Source organism: Channa argus, chromosome 22 (assembly GCF_033026475.1).
Source record: "Channa argus isolate prfri chromosome 22, Channa argus male v1.0, whole genome shotgun sequence".
NCBI lineage: Eukaryota > Metazoa > Chordata > Actinopteri > Anabantiformes > Channidae > Channa > Channa argus.
In genome coordinates, this window is record NC_090218.1 from 6,223,571 (window position 1) to 6,238,281 (window position 14,711).

A 14,711-nucleotide genomic window follows, 5' to 3' on the forward strand; every position below is an offset into this window, starting at 1 on the left:
ACTCGTGTGAGTTGTGAACGTGACTCATGAGCTGTTGCCTGTGTTTTAGGAGCTGGAACACACAGGAGCTCAAACGTTCCTCTGCAGGTTCTGCTTCTCACAATGTGACTGCTCAAACCCAGGTTGAATTTAAGTTCAGCCTCATCATAATGACTTAAAACATTTCATAAGCTAATACCTTAGACTTCACCTAAAACAACACAAAATCCAACACTGGGTTAAGTTGTCCATGGACCAGAGGGTCAGGGGTTTGACTCCCGGTCCCTCGTGTCCTGGGCAGTACACCCGTTTGTTCAGGTGAGCACCTTGCATGGCAGCCAACGGCGTGTGTGTATGTGTGAGAATGGGCTATATAGTCATAAGTGGAGGATCCAGACTTGATGTGTATCGATACTTTACGATGCAGCACTTGTAACCAGGCAGATTACCCCAGCAAGGTAATGCTGAGGTGGACATTAGTCAATGGAGGAAATATTTTATGCTGCTGTGATTGATAGAAGTCGGACGCACAGGCTGACCCCTGTTCACCAGGTGTCAAAGAATAACTTCGCTCATGATGGGCTGCATTTTTAACCCCTTAAACTTGGTTAGCTGTCAGCCTGCAGCCTGGCGCACCCCCCTCCTGGATGAAAACCAAGTTAAAACTCTTTGGAATCTCTGCAATTCCATCTTAAAAGTTGCACATGCACAGTTCACTGGCCACAGTACAATGAAGTGCCGAATCTGAGCGCATGGTGCAAAGTTAAAGTTGAAAGTTTAATACTTCTGGACAACAACAGGAGTCCATGGCATCGAGGCTGCAGGCTGACAGCTAACCAAATGTGCACAGAGAAGATTCAGTGTTGACATTAGCATCTGTATGCTGATTGTGGACAACACGATCAATTCAGAAAATGACTGATGCTATCTTTTAAAGAGGTTTAAGGGGTTAAAAATGCAGCTCATCAATCTCTAATGTTTTTTTTCCTGATGTCATTTGCTTGGTCCGATTCTTTTACGGACATCTGAAATGAATAAAGCGTTGTTGTCCTCCTCTATAGCGTTGTGATGTTTTGCATGATCTGTACTTTTGTGGCCAGACTTCACCCTAAAGAAAGATTTTTCACAAGTGATGCTCACTGTATATCCAGCAGTTTCTAAACTGCTTTCTGCTGGACCACATGTAAGCCAAACTAAATTCTTATGTGTAATGATGTTAAATACTCTGCTTAGGATTTCTCAGTAAATACTAGGACAATGTCTAGTAGTACTTCCTTGTGGATTTACGTGAATGCTAAATCAGCCACAGTCTCTCAGGACATAGCTTTGTGACTTGATGATAACTGTGTGCCTGTCTCTCAAACACATAAACACAGAGTCTAAGGTGTTGTGGACACACAAAGCTTTTTGGGGTTAATAAAAACAGATTAAACTGTGATGGATCAGGGAATTCTGCAGCACAAGTCAGATAAAAAGGTTGAGGTAATGAAGAGGAGAGGAAATTAATGACAAGAAGCTCTTTCTTCTTCTTCTTCTCTCTTTTATTTTGTGCTCCCACCCTGCCTTCTACCCATCCTCCTGATTTTCTTTACTGCTATTGTGTGAACACACACACACTCACGCTCTATTGTTCCAAATGCTTAGGCTTAATTAATAAGGAAAAGGAGAAGCCTTTAATTGAAAGTGTCCCTGAGAATATCAACTACTGCTCCTGAGGAGGGCCCACTTTTCTCCTTCTCAACAACCCAATGTCCAACCAAACCCTCACACTCCTCATGCAATGACATGGCCGACATGTTTAGTAGAGTTACACTGCACTAGATAATGTTGGAAGCAGTAACACTAAGGCATCTGCACAGCTAGGAAACTAGGAACTAGGAAATCATGGCACAGATACTGCAGAGGACAATGCACAACGCACGACTGCATGACTGCAACAGCTCACTCTTAACCGGGTGTAATTTGTGTAAGGCACAATAAGTTGTTGATCAAGTGAAGAAAAGCAATGTAAGAAACGTTACAGCCAGATTTGGAAACAGACGATCCAAATGGAGCAGCTCAGAGCTGAAACCTGCACTCTGGGCTAAGAGGATTAAAGCCGAACATCATCCACAGCCAAACGAAAGTCATTCTTGACTTTAAGAAGGACAGTTTTAGTATTGTGTGCTGTGAGGCCTGATTGGTGCTATTGTACATTAGCCTACTGCACTTTGAGATACTCACCACTCTCCAATGCTGACAGCTGTGAAAGAGCTGCTGCAGAGCAAATGTAAAATCTAATTGTCATTCGGTTTATCCACTCTCACGAGTCCATTTGCTCTGAACTAGCTTTGAATGTCTGTGAGGATGTGTCCATGTTTCACATCGGCACTAAAAGTAGATTCGTTTTAAAGTGAGGACCAATGAATAAAACTGAGAATCACACAGTGTCAGCTAACTACACACTCATAATCATTCATAACTTCAGACTTGGTGCAATGCACTCTTTTTTGTTTGTTTGTCACCTGCAGCCACGTGTTCACTACTACTGTTTTTGTCTGTTTTCACTTTCTGTCACTGCCTTTTTTTTATAGTCCTTCTTCCCCTCTTCCTGTTTTCAGAGTTTCTCCCGACAGCTTTACCGCTCGTCATCAGCTCTGATTAGTTTCACCTGTGCTCCTGCCCATTTGAACCCGGCTCTTTCTGCAGTTTCCCCCCTGGATTGTCTCTCTGTCAGTGAACCTTCCAACCAACCTTTGTCTACTATTATCTTTTTTCCTGCCTGCTACCCGAGTTTTCTTGGATTTCTTGCTCTGTCCATTTGGTCCCTTGCTACTATACTTATTATTGGATATTGGATTAAGAAAAGTTAATTTGGACCTTGGATTGTCTCTGTGGAGATTTGTATGCTTACTCTCTGCTACTTACCTGAGTTAACTCCTACAACAAAGATCTACTCCACTCTGCCCTGATTTCTCCTGCAGAGAAACCACACTCACCTGCAGCCTGTCACTCACTTCAGGCACATCATCCTCATCTCCTCAACTCACCTGGACATCTGCCATCTTACCTCTCTCCTGGTCACTCCGTCCTGTCTGGCTCCAAATCAACTCACCAGTCCCTCTGCTTTCTTTTATCTCTTTATCTAATCCATTTAATGGAGCTGCATGTTGCTGAGGTCCAAGTCTGTAAAGTCCAACGTGGTTAAAGTTTTTATGCAACAGTTTTTATGCTACAGCAATGAGCTACGGACGTTGAAGAGGCTAACAGTATTTTTGGTTTTGCTAAAGTGAATTAAAAGTACATTTTGCTAACACTTTAGTAGTTTCACTAAAGTTTTTTTTTTTATTTTATTTTTTTTATTTGGTTGCAGAACATTTTTATGTTACAGCATTGCTCTCACCTAATTCATATGGTGCCAATTGACCTTAACGACACTGGGGGCTCTGTTATAAAATGTAAAATCTGACAAGATGAAAAGAATTCCCAGATGAATGTAAAAAATTGTTCTAAGATTATAGAAGTACCTTCATGTTTCTTTATATTAGCTTATATCAGTTTATTAAACAATTAGAGAACGGTTACAGGTTAGTTCTGTGACATATGTGCATGAGTGGTCTAAACTGTAGCCAGGTCCTGAATCATATCCGTTAAGATAATATATATAAAATAAATAAATAAATCGGACACATCAGGAAGTAACAGCTCATTCTTTTAGAAAAAAAAAGACCATTGTTTACTGAAGATTATTCATGACAAACAAAAAACAACTTATCACTGTTTGTGGTTTTGAAAAGAAAATAACAGATTCCCATTAAAATGATACAGAGTGCTATGTGGTGTCTCTGACAGAACATCTGCCACATTTTATCTTGTAGACTTCTTCCTCTCCAGGATAATAATTACCAACAGCTACAGGATAAAAAAAACTTCACTTTTAAAAACTTGTCAAGATATTAATGATGTACAGTGTAGAATACTATTGACGATTATGCTGTTTTTTTTTTTTTTAAGTTGTGATACATAGGTAAGCCTTCAGTTTGCCCAGGTTGCTCTACTGTATCGTTGCCATGTGCAAACACTCACCTGTGGGTCCAACCATATTACTCCAGGATATTGCTGTGGAAGTAACCTGCTGGGTGGGACCCCTCTGCGGCTGTGACTCACCTTGCTGGCTGGACATCGGTCAAATCAGCTCTTAGTATCAAGATAAAAGGTCAGTGCTCCTGTCTTGAAGCTCACTGCTGCAGCTCTGCTTGTGCAAATTGACATTTCATAAATGGATGTCATGGGACGCGTTCAGCATGTGTGTGTGACCTAGGTCATATGGCTTCATGTTGCTGAGTTGTGTTATGTTGAATACATCTGATTACAGTTTTAGCTACAGTTTTTTTTTTTCATTCACTCCACACCTTGGCTTTACATATCACTGAGCACTACATCTGATATCCAGAATGATAACTTACTACGTCAGTGTGTGTGCGTGAGTGAATAAAGTGATTCTGAAACATCTCAGAATATGAGAGCTCTGTCAGGTGTAATCCTGTTATGTTTTCTCATTAAGTTGTTTCAAAAATATTTGTAAATGTTTAAAACATACTTTTTGAATTGCCATATGAGGCTGCTTCAATAATCCAATGCTGGCCTGGCTCTACTGTTCATCTGTTAGGGGCAATATCTCTGTACCTGCTTGCTGCTACTTTCTATTTCAGTGAAGCATTTGCATCTGTATCCAATATAAATGACTTTCTTGTTGTGTCTGAACTTATTTTCCTTTTCATTTAGTTGTTGTTTGGCTGGCGCATCCCGAAGCTTCATATTGTTCATTTACGAGTGTTAAAATATGAGGTTTGAATGTTATAAATGCCACGGGCTGAACTGGTTTTACGAAAACTCTGCCACGATGTTTTTTGTTGTTTAGGGAGTTTCTATTAAATTATGCCAACTGTGGGTTTTTTGTGGTGCTTTGTAAACATGACTGGTGCCTTGTATGCAAAACGCAGGGATCATTTTCCTGCATGATTATATAGTAAACTCAAGTTGATCTAATGATTCCAGACACTAAATAATTTGTACATTATGTGTCTTTGTGTGCCGCTGTCTGGTGAATTTTGTCGCTTTAGATTTTTCTATGACAGTTCACTAAATACTCTATTCCCTGCACTGGTTGGAGATGTTCATCTGGGAATGTGCCACATGTCGTTTGTATAATGCCTGGTCTTGAATTCTGTATCTACTGATATTGAAATGTAGTTTTGGAGAACGTTTTTTTTTTCCACCACTGTGGTTTCTCTGCTGAGCTGAGCTTTGGTGTAAGATCGAAGAGAGCGATGAGATCAGAGTGTAGATGTCAAATATCAGCTCTGTGCTTACTCTGTAGCCATTTGGGAGCTGTTTATGAACAGTGAGTTGTTTTTATGTCTGTCTCAAAAATGTGTCCTACAGCACATCAGTTTAAAAAGGACACTTCTGCTCTAATTGCTAATTTGGCCTCAATGTCTTTTTGAATGTCATTTCATACAGCTTGGAGTTATAAGTTTTTATAATCTGTCATAAATAAAACCTTCAAAACAAAGCTAATGTAGCTAGAATTTTTACTTTAGCTTATATTTATCTAAAGTCACACTAAAATACATTTGTGTTGCCAAACATATAATCATACATCTGACAGTTTTAAAGGGGCACTAAAGGCTACAAAGCAGCATGTCAGGTAATGGTAGAAAGCTATTACTTGTAATTTTAACACTGTGATCTAGATAAATAAGCACAAATGGTCATCATAAAATCAAAGTTGGGGTTATAAATACTCAAAACTCGTTGCGCATTGACTGCATGGGGCAAGTGCAATGAGTAAATAAAGATATGAGTTTGGCCATGATGTCAAATTTTTTTGTATTTTTTTTTTTTTAACGGTGCAGGGAGTCAACTTGGGTATCTTTTAATAACTAAAAAGGAGGACTCTACTCAAAAATCTGCAATTAATTAATAAAATAGAAGAACTGGCAGTATTGGAAATAATTTGGGACTGCATCCAGATGACAGGTGGAGGACTAAAACGGAGAGGCTGTCTCCTGTAGGGATGGCTTCAAAACCAGGCAGCATAGCAGTGCACTCAGAAAATAATAGATAGGAGCCCATTAGCGTGCGAGCTGTGTGTGATAACTTTTTTTCTGCTTTTTTAAAGAAAGTGGGGAAAAGACTAAGAAAAGACTCTTTCATACTCCTCACAGGAGATTTTCAGTGGGAGGGGGTTAGCGTCTATGGCATCATCATCTATGGCTGTGGTGATTCTTTTGACAACTTTATCTTGAAGTAGGTCATTTACACAGGTCACTGCATATGGGCCAACTCCTCTACGCTGATGCTTCACTTGTGCCCTGTTTTATTTGGGATCTTGGTGAATATGATACAGGCCAATCAAGCATTTTCTGTAAAACGTCTCATAAGTCTCATGTCTCACAACCAACTAAAAAACAGCTTTTGTGTTTGCACTCAGGTCAGCGTTCAGGCAACCGGCCGATCAAGCACATCCTGTGATGGCAAAGCTCAGAGATACAGTGAAACACAAAGTACAGTACAGTTTGATGTTTTGCTCTCCACCTTATATATTATTAACGCACACTAATAAGCTCCACCCCTGCCCAATCATCCTGAGCTCTCAGATGTAATTTCTGACTACTCGACTTCATTTCCCTTTAGATGTGTTCGAATTAATTCAGACATCTGTTTTGAGGTAGTTTGGTTGAGGGAGCGGTGCATTAAAAATGTAATTAGGAACACAAATATTGTTTCTGAGACAACACGCGCTTCGGTGTTACAGTTCAGACACATAGACTTCACTTTTGTAAAACATTAATGCAGGCTGATGAAACATTTAATAAAGCTGCAGCAACACTCAGTAACTGATGAGAACATACTGACAGATGTTTGATTCACCATGCATATACAACACAAGACATCAGCTGCTTGTTCAAATGTGATTTCCACGTGTTAGCTTGAAAATGTCTCCAGCTTGGACTCACTGCTCACCCTTTTTTGTTCGCATGTACGTGAAATGTTATCTGTTAAAGCTGTGGTGTTTGGATTTTCCAAGTGTAAATATGTAGATGCTCATTGCGGCAGGTTTAGACTAACAGGAATAATCCGTGAATGTGAAAGGAATTTTCACATTCATATTTCACAAGTTTTATTGTAGTACTATAAGTAATATTGGCCAAAAATATGTCTATGTTCAGGGCTTAGATACTTGAATTCAGTCTCTGAATGTTTGCTAGTTTGGTGTCATGTTGTAAAGTGGTTTCTCTTAATGTCACTTCTCAAGTCTGGCATAAAGAAAATATTTGACTGAACTCGTTGTTATTCAGAGCGCTCTTTGAAGTCGCCCAACGTCTGCTGCTTAATGAGATGTTGCATTTCCCTGAATCTCTACAACAAACGTGGTGACGGCAAAATTGGCAAACTAGCTATAGAGTCAATGTTGGGGGAAATGGCAAGTTCAAAGTAAAGTTATCCTTTAAATATGTGTAAAAACGAAGGGATTTGTACAAATGGTGGAAAGAACCTTGTGCCAAACACTCAACGCTGTTCAGGCCTGTCTACGTGACCTCCTCCAGATAAAACAGTTTTGGACTGAGCCTTCACCTTCATGGACTACGTTCAAAATCACAATAAAGACTCTTTCTGGTGCAGACTCCGAGGAGCTTTAAAAATAGACTCTGCTAAGGATGTGTTCACTATCAGTCCTTCATAGAAAATGTTATAACCTCTAACATTGTATCCTGGTTCAAATATCTGACTGTGAGTCAGGGCTATACTCTCTGAAATAGTTAAAACTCTGCAGTGCAACACTGGGCTGTAAATAACCACTAGCTCATCGCTAATATCACTATTTTATTCAAACCAAACTGCCTCCGTGTGTGTGACACTGTCATCTAGCAATTAAATCAGACCACGTACATAGTGAAGCTTTGCACGGTCTGTGTTTTGTCTCCCGGCTTTTCTTTTTTTTTTCTTTTATTTTGGGGCCATTATGTCAAATTCTGATATTATCATAGACGATGCATTAACCATTCGTAGTTAATTTTTCTGTCACATCAGATCAGGTCAGGTCTGCACAATATTGGGGGAAAAAAAACTGACATTTAATTGTATTTTTTTGTAATTTATAGTTGTAAGGAATAAATTCTACAATGATTGGCTTGATGTTAGTTGTTAAAACACAACTGACCGTCGCTGTGTACGTTCTCTGAACACCCCTCTGCCGATGTAGGAAGCATTTGCTGCTCACGTTCACCCTGTGTGTTAACGCTCAGCGCTACATTTCTTGGTTGATAAGTGTTCAGATATGCTCAGTTTACTCAAATAATTTGCATGGTTAATAAAGGATGCTCCTTCAAAAGCAGGTGAGCACTGTGGCTACATGTGTGAAGCGATTCTGTACTGTATCATGAAGGTACTGTGGACAACGGGTTTGTTTTTTTGGTCAAGGTCATTTTATCTGTAGCTGAAATATTTTCATTATTCTCACATTTGAACTGGTCAGAATACTTGTAACTGGTGGCTGTGCATAGCTCACTATCAACAAAAGGAGTAAATGATCTCATATCTGACAGACGCCTCTGGTAAAATAGGTGTTGTCTTTCCTCTTTTGTGAAGCAGAACAAAAGTTTTGGGTTGAGTCCCATCGCGGTGACGATGCTGAAACGATTCGCTGTGGAGGCCGACATCATCCAGCAGGGCGTCGGATCTAGCAAGGCTTATGCTTCTCATGTCCATTATGGCTCCGCAGTTTGACCTTATTTCTAATTAGAATCAGATATATGCCTGTAATCAGTGTAATGTAGCTTGATGGAGTTATGTTGGCGAAAAGACGGCTGGTGTTAAATGGTGCTTACAGGAAGGCGCTCGAAGGCATGTGAACTGGTGCATGAGGGAGCCCATGCGCTTGGATGATGATGGAAATGAAAAATAATCCATGCAGTTGGAAAACTCTGCCTGCATTTTTCTTGAAAGAAGTGGGGAGGCTAGACAAGTGCAGTATGCATCAGTTTGGTGGAAACATCATTCATTATATTTCACTGAAGGTGTTGCCCAGTGCTTAGTTCTCTGCTTGTTTCACAGAATCTCCTACTGTTCATTCTAGGGCTGCTTTCTTTTTCATTTCGGTCTCTTGCTCTTTTCTGCTTTTCTCAACTCTTCAGGGATTTACACAGAGAAATCAATTTTGCCTGGCCTCTTTGCCTTTGCAAAGGAACACGGGCATATATAAATATTCACATGCAGCTATTTCAGATCCTCAGCTTAGGGACTGAACTAGTGGATGAGCTGTTCTCCTGTTTGATCATGAAGCCTGCATACATGTATCTCTATGGATGACTTGTCTTTCCCTGTGCATCCCTCTCTCTGCAACTCCTCCACTTCCTGCCTACGTTGTTGTCTTCCTTGCTTCCTTCTTTACCTTCTTGCAGTCCTCTGATTGCTGTTAACATCACATTTTATATCATTCTAATTTTCCTTTTTTTTTTTTCTCCCACCACCTCCTGTCTCTACTCTTATGTGCCCTTTTCCTTGTTTTCCTCACCACTTCCATCAGTCTGTCCTCATTGTTTATCAATAGTTGATTCCTTCCTTGCATTTCATGGTGTCCTTGTTTCCATGTGGTTGTTTTGTATCACGTCCTAGCATTTACCATTTACCCATCCCTAACTAAACATATTTCAAATTTATATATATTTCAAACCTTTCTTCTTCCAATACTCACCCCTCTTTTGGAATTCTTAATGAGATCCTCCTGTCTTCACTGTCTTTTATAGAGTTTTTCTGTAGCCATGCTGTGGTTTTAACTTTCATTCTTCGTGTATTACTTTGCTACCTGTTTGTTTCCACCTATCATTCACTCAGCTTTCCTCCCACCACCCCACCTTCCATCTTTCATTGTTGGTTCTCATAAATTTAGATATGTATACCTTCTTTATATTTTGAGCCTCTTCATAATTGATGTGCCTTTACTAGTGTGATTTCTCTTAGAACAGATTCATATTTCATAAAACAAAGCTGACAAGTGAAATATGTCAGCTTTGTTTTGCAAACAGAGGAGTGATATTGTGTCTCAGAGGCACACCGCTGCCCTAGTCGGCTGTCAGGCTGTATCTGCCGTGACAGTGGACATACTTGGTAGACCGTTGGACACGCACATATAGTACACAAACAGATGAAGGCATGGAATGATTCAGTGCCACACGTGCATGGATATAAACACATGCTAGTTCTCTGTGACCTCACCTTGACCCGACACAGGACACCTTCTTTGCAACCTCACTGCTAATACAGCTCGACAGGTGTGTGCCATTACAAAGCTGTGTGTGTGTGTGTGTGTGTGTGTACAGTCATTCCGATGCATATTTTAGGCTGTTGAGTGTATGAGTGAAACTGGGACATGAAAGAGGCCAGTATATATCCTGGTAAATGTCGGTAGGTTTCTCTCCCAGTAGTAGATGGACTGCTGCACTTATTTCATTATATTTTGTAGTTTTCTTCCCTTTCATTGCTTTATGATTCTACCTCAGGGCTTATTGTGGAGGTCTGTCTATTAGCCACACGCACGCATAGGCAGACGTGTATGTGCACTCACAAAAGGGAGGCAAACAAACGCGGACCACCGCAGCCGTTTGAGGACACTTTCTGTTTAATGTTATTTATAAACAGATTTTGAGTCTGGCATTGTTTGATAACCACATACAAAACATTTGGGTTGCACAAAGGAAGAGAGGAGAGGAAAAAGAATAGTAGATGGGAGGAGGGTGCAACGAGGGTGGGAGAGAAAAGATGGAGGAACATGGAGAAGGAGGGAGAGAATAAGGAGATAGGCAGGGAGGGGAAGAGAGGGATGAATAGAAAAACAGAGAAAGGAGGAGGAGCAGGAGACGGGCAGTGCAGTGTACCGTTTATCTTGAATGAGTCAGCAAAATAAAACAAAAAACAAAACAAAGTGAAATGATGGTAATCATATTAAATAATAAAGCTCCAGCCTCAAGTTCCCGGTTTATTTTTTAGGGAACTACTGAGACACAACACAGTCACTTTGTCTTTTTTTATTCTTTTTTCTTTTTTTTTTTTCGTTACAAAAAAGTCATCCTCACAGGAATAAACAGACACAATGTACATCACCTCTGCACAAACAAGTTCACCAGTAGGGGGTCTCTATTCCTACATGTCAGAAGAATGACACCAGTGATAGGCTTCTGTTCGTCCCCAACATTGAGATTAATAGACAGGAAAAGGCTCTGCAGGAAACGCACACAAGCAGGGACCAAATGTGGCCCCTGCTCTTGGTTTCACATTCCAACCAGGTATTTCGTAGGTTGCCAGTAAACCAAACTAATTTTTTTTGTGCTTTTTTTTCAGTGTGTCACGATTTTTCACTTTTTGCTAGGTCATCTTTTGCATACAACGGTAGCTCATTTTAAAATAGAAATTTGCAATGCTATAAGAAATAAAACTTTAGCATTACTGGCTAGTTAAGGTACCTGGATGGCCCGTGTGTGTATTGTACATGTTTCACATATTTATATCGAGCACTTTGAGTGAGTGACTCTGAAGTAGTTCAGGTCTAAAGTCAAAGCCTAGATAACATCTGTGGTGCTCTGCTCTGGGGTTTGAAAGCCATTGATTGACAGGGGTTAGTTGTTTTCAGTGAGACAGGAAGGCTGTGAAGGTGATTGATCGAGCTTTGTCACAGGAGTGTGCGCTTGCACTGCTCCAGTCCGTGGTTTTGGGTGCCATGTCCCGTAGTCCTCTCTGTCCTTGTTATTTGCTGAAGAAGAATCCCAGCTCTCAGAAAGGGCTCCAGGATTTGCTCTCCTCGGACATAGCAGCATTAAAATCCAGCTCTCCATTCAGAGCTTACAGATTGTCCATCTGTTTTGGAGCTCACTAAACACCCCAGAGAGGACAAACAAAAGAAATTCTGTAGCAGTTTGTCAGTCCCTTTTTCCCTGTGGTGATCATCACAGATTCTGAATTGCTTTTGTTTTCCAGTTTTAGCAATTGCAGGAGATATATTGCAGTGTTGCGGTGGTCATCAGTACTCTTCCCTGATTGTGGGGCTTTTTCCAGCATTTAAACACCTCCTGTGACTGTATGGATTGTATCATCTCTGCTTGAAGGTTATTCCTTTCCATTGGCCTCCGGACGATACAGAAGAAAGTGCATACGTTTCTGGGAGCCAGGCTCGGGCCTCAGCTTTTCCTTGGCCTGCATGAGTTGACCTTTAATCTTTGTTGAGACCTCTGTTTTGGAGCCAGCGAGGTTGAAGAGTGAATGGAGCTGTGTGTTGCCACTGGCTTTCATAGGCACTCTTGCTATCTACTTTCATTCTACCCGCATTGCTTCAGTGTTTTTTTTTTTTTCCCTTAAATTTTCTTTTGTTATTCGACATACGCACGCACGCACACACAGACACACACACACATGAACAGTATCACAGAAAACACTTGTTCACTCGCTCATTTACTGTGTGACCGGTTGGCTCATACAATGATTGGTTAATTCTGAATGGCTTTTAAGTTGATGGGATGTGAGGTCAAAGGACGCCTTTCAACATAAATATTCTGACACGATTCCAATGTTGCTTTTTAAAGTTAATAAGTAGAAGGATACAGATGTGCATTAGAGTGGGCTAACCCTGCTGACATGGAAGTAACTCCACTTTATTAGCAGACATCACAGTACAGTGCTTAGAGATATACTGCCAAAGCCCCTCATGATGACTCATTTTACTGCCATGTGCATCGGCTGTGTTTTGTCTCGGGATCTTAAGGTGCTGTTGAGTGAGTAGCGTGACAAAAATGAATGATTGTGCCTTTGTCTCAGTGTGAGTGACAGATGGAGGGTGCGCTGAGAGAGCACTTTTGTGTCAAGAGGGCTAAAGATAGACGGAGTCTTGAACTGTTTAAATCCTTATTGTGTTTGTTTGTTTTGTTTTCACAATTACTGTATTTGAGTGACTCATCGGCTTTTCGTTTTGTGTGGCTGTACAGTTTTTATAAGTCCATACAGTATATTTAGTGAAGCAGTCGATGCCACAGAGACAAATGTAAAGTTTTCCTGTTGTTTCCCTTGGTGACATCATCAGAACAGTGGGCTAAATTGTTCTCCCTGACTTTCGTGTTTAGATTATGACTCATAAAGACCCCTGCCTCAATAGCACAGGGATACTTCGACAGTGGATAGTTGATATTGTTCTTTATATACAGTCATGTACACAGACAGTTATGCGCACATGCCTCGTTTAAAGAGCCAGGCCAGGGTGGTTCAAGAGAATGAATCATAGGGTTGCATCACCAGCACAAAAAGCGTCCATTTCCTGTTTCAGCGTAGAATCACAGAGATGAGTGACAGCAGCAGTGATGATGAGAAACAGAAAAGAGAATCTGCAAAGTGTGACCCTGCTTGATTATTGGCTCTTTGAACCCCAATTGGCGGGCCAACAGAAGTTCTGGGGATACACTTATTCTTCCTTCTTGTGTTTGCAGACAGGTCATATTTTCCTCCATCTGGACCATAGTCTTTGTCATCCCCCTCCTGAAGTACCTGCACCTCATTCAGTCCCCATTTTGCCTTGCGGCCCCGGCGGGTACAGTTTCTGCGGCCTCCCTTAGGTGGCCGTGGCAAGGGTGAGGGTGAAGGCAAGCTGTACTGGTCCCCATGGGGCAAGTATGGCCGCTGATGGTGATTGTGATGATTTCTGTGACGGTTCAGGTGGTTCAGAGACTCTCCGTGTTCTATCTCCCCACCATTAACATGACCCTCACCTGTCAAGCAACTGGGCAGCTCCTCTTTCTTGAGCGTTTTTAGGTCTTTCCCTGCCAGCTCTGGTGGTGAAACGCACATCAGAGAGGAGGTGGAGCCTCTGAACCTCCGCAGCCAGTCCCAAAGTGAGACGGCCTTGCAGTCACACTCCCAAGGGTTGTCGTTAAGGCGTAGGTACTCCAGGGCTGGCAGCAGAGTCAAGCTGGCGCCAGATAGCTCAGTCAGGGAGTTATTAAACAGGTACAGAGTGGTGAGGCGCCGCAGGTCATGGAAAGCCTGACGGTCAACCCACTGTATTCGGTTCTGGTGGAGAAGTAGCCTGTCTAAGATGCCCAACCCACGGAAAGTGTTCTGACGAAGGCTCCATAGTCGATTGCCATGTAGGAAGAGATGACTGAGGTTCAGAAGGTCGATAAACAAGTCGTCCTCCAGAAACTCTAACTGGTTGTCCTGCCACAATGTGATAGAAAAAAGAGACATAAAAACGCAAGTTTAAATGGGTTCATTACTTTGTCGGTTTATCATTTTACATTAATTCAATGGAAAAATGTTACACTAACTCAGCTTTTAGCTCAGTTATGGGGTCACATGAGAATCCTGTCGTCAGAACATATTATACGGCACCCATAAAAGATATTTAGCCCTTTATAGGCAAAGTACCACACAAACGGCAGCTTTGTCTTATTTCACATAATACATTATGCAGAAATTTTAGGTTGGTATGACTTTATTGTGGGATGATCTTTATATCTTCTAGAGGACAGTGCAATAGCTAGTAAAGTGTTGAGCAGAGGCGTCAGGTGATTTTCTTTGCCCTTTCAATGGTGCATTTGCTGACAGACTCTGTTAAAAAATGGGCCCAAAGCCCAGTGATGGTCAGTGATTTACTCACAACTTGTGTTTTTCTATAAGTTTGACAAGCTCTTGTACTAAACTGTTACAGA

The 14,711-nt window shown here is 41.2% G+C and overlaps 1 protein-coding gene across 1 annotated transcript in view; it reads right to left on the reverse strand.

The window, feature by feature from the left end:
• Positions 1–10,624: 10,624 nt before the first annotated feature.
• LOC137108057 (reticulon-4 receptor-like 1) overlaps positions 10,625–14,711 on the reverse strand; it is a 75,364-nt gene continuing 71,277 nt past the window's right edge. The window contains exon 3 of the mRNA XM_067492333.1: positions 10,625–14,217. Coding sequence (XP_067348434.1) covers positions 13,327–14,217 — 891 coding nt within the window. The 3' untranslated portion in view covers positions 10,625–13,326. The remainder of the gene's footprint in view (positions 14,218–14,711) is intronic.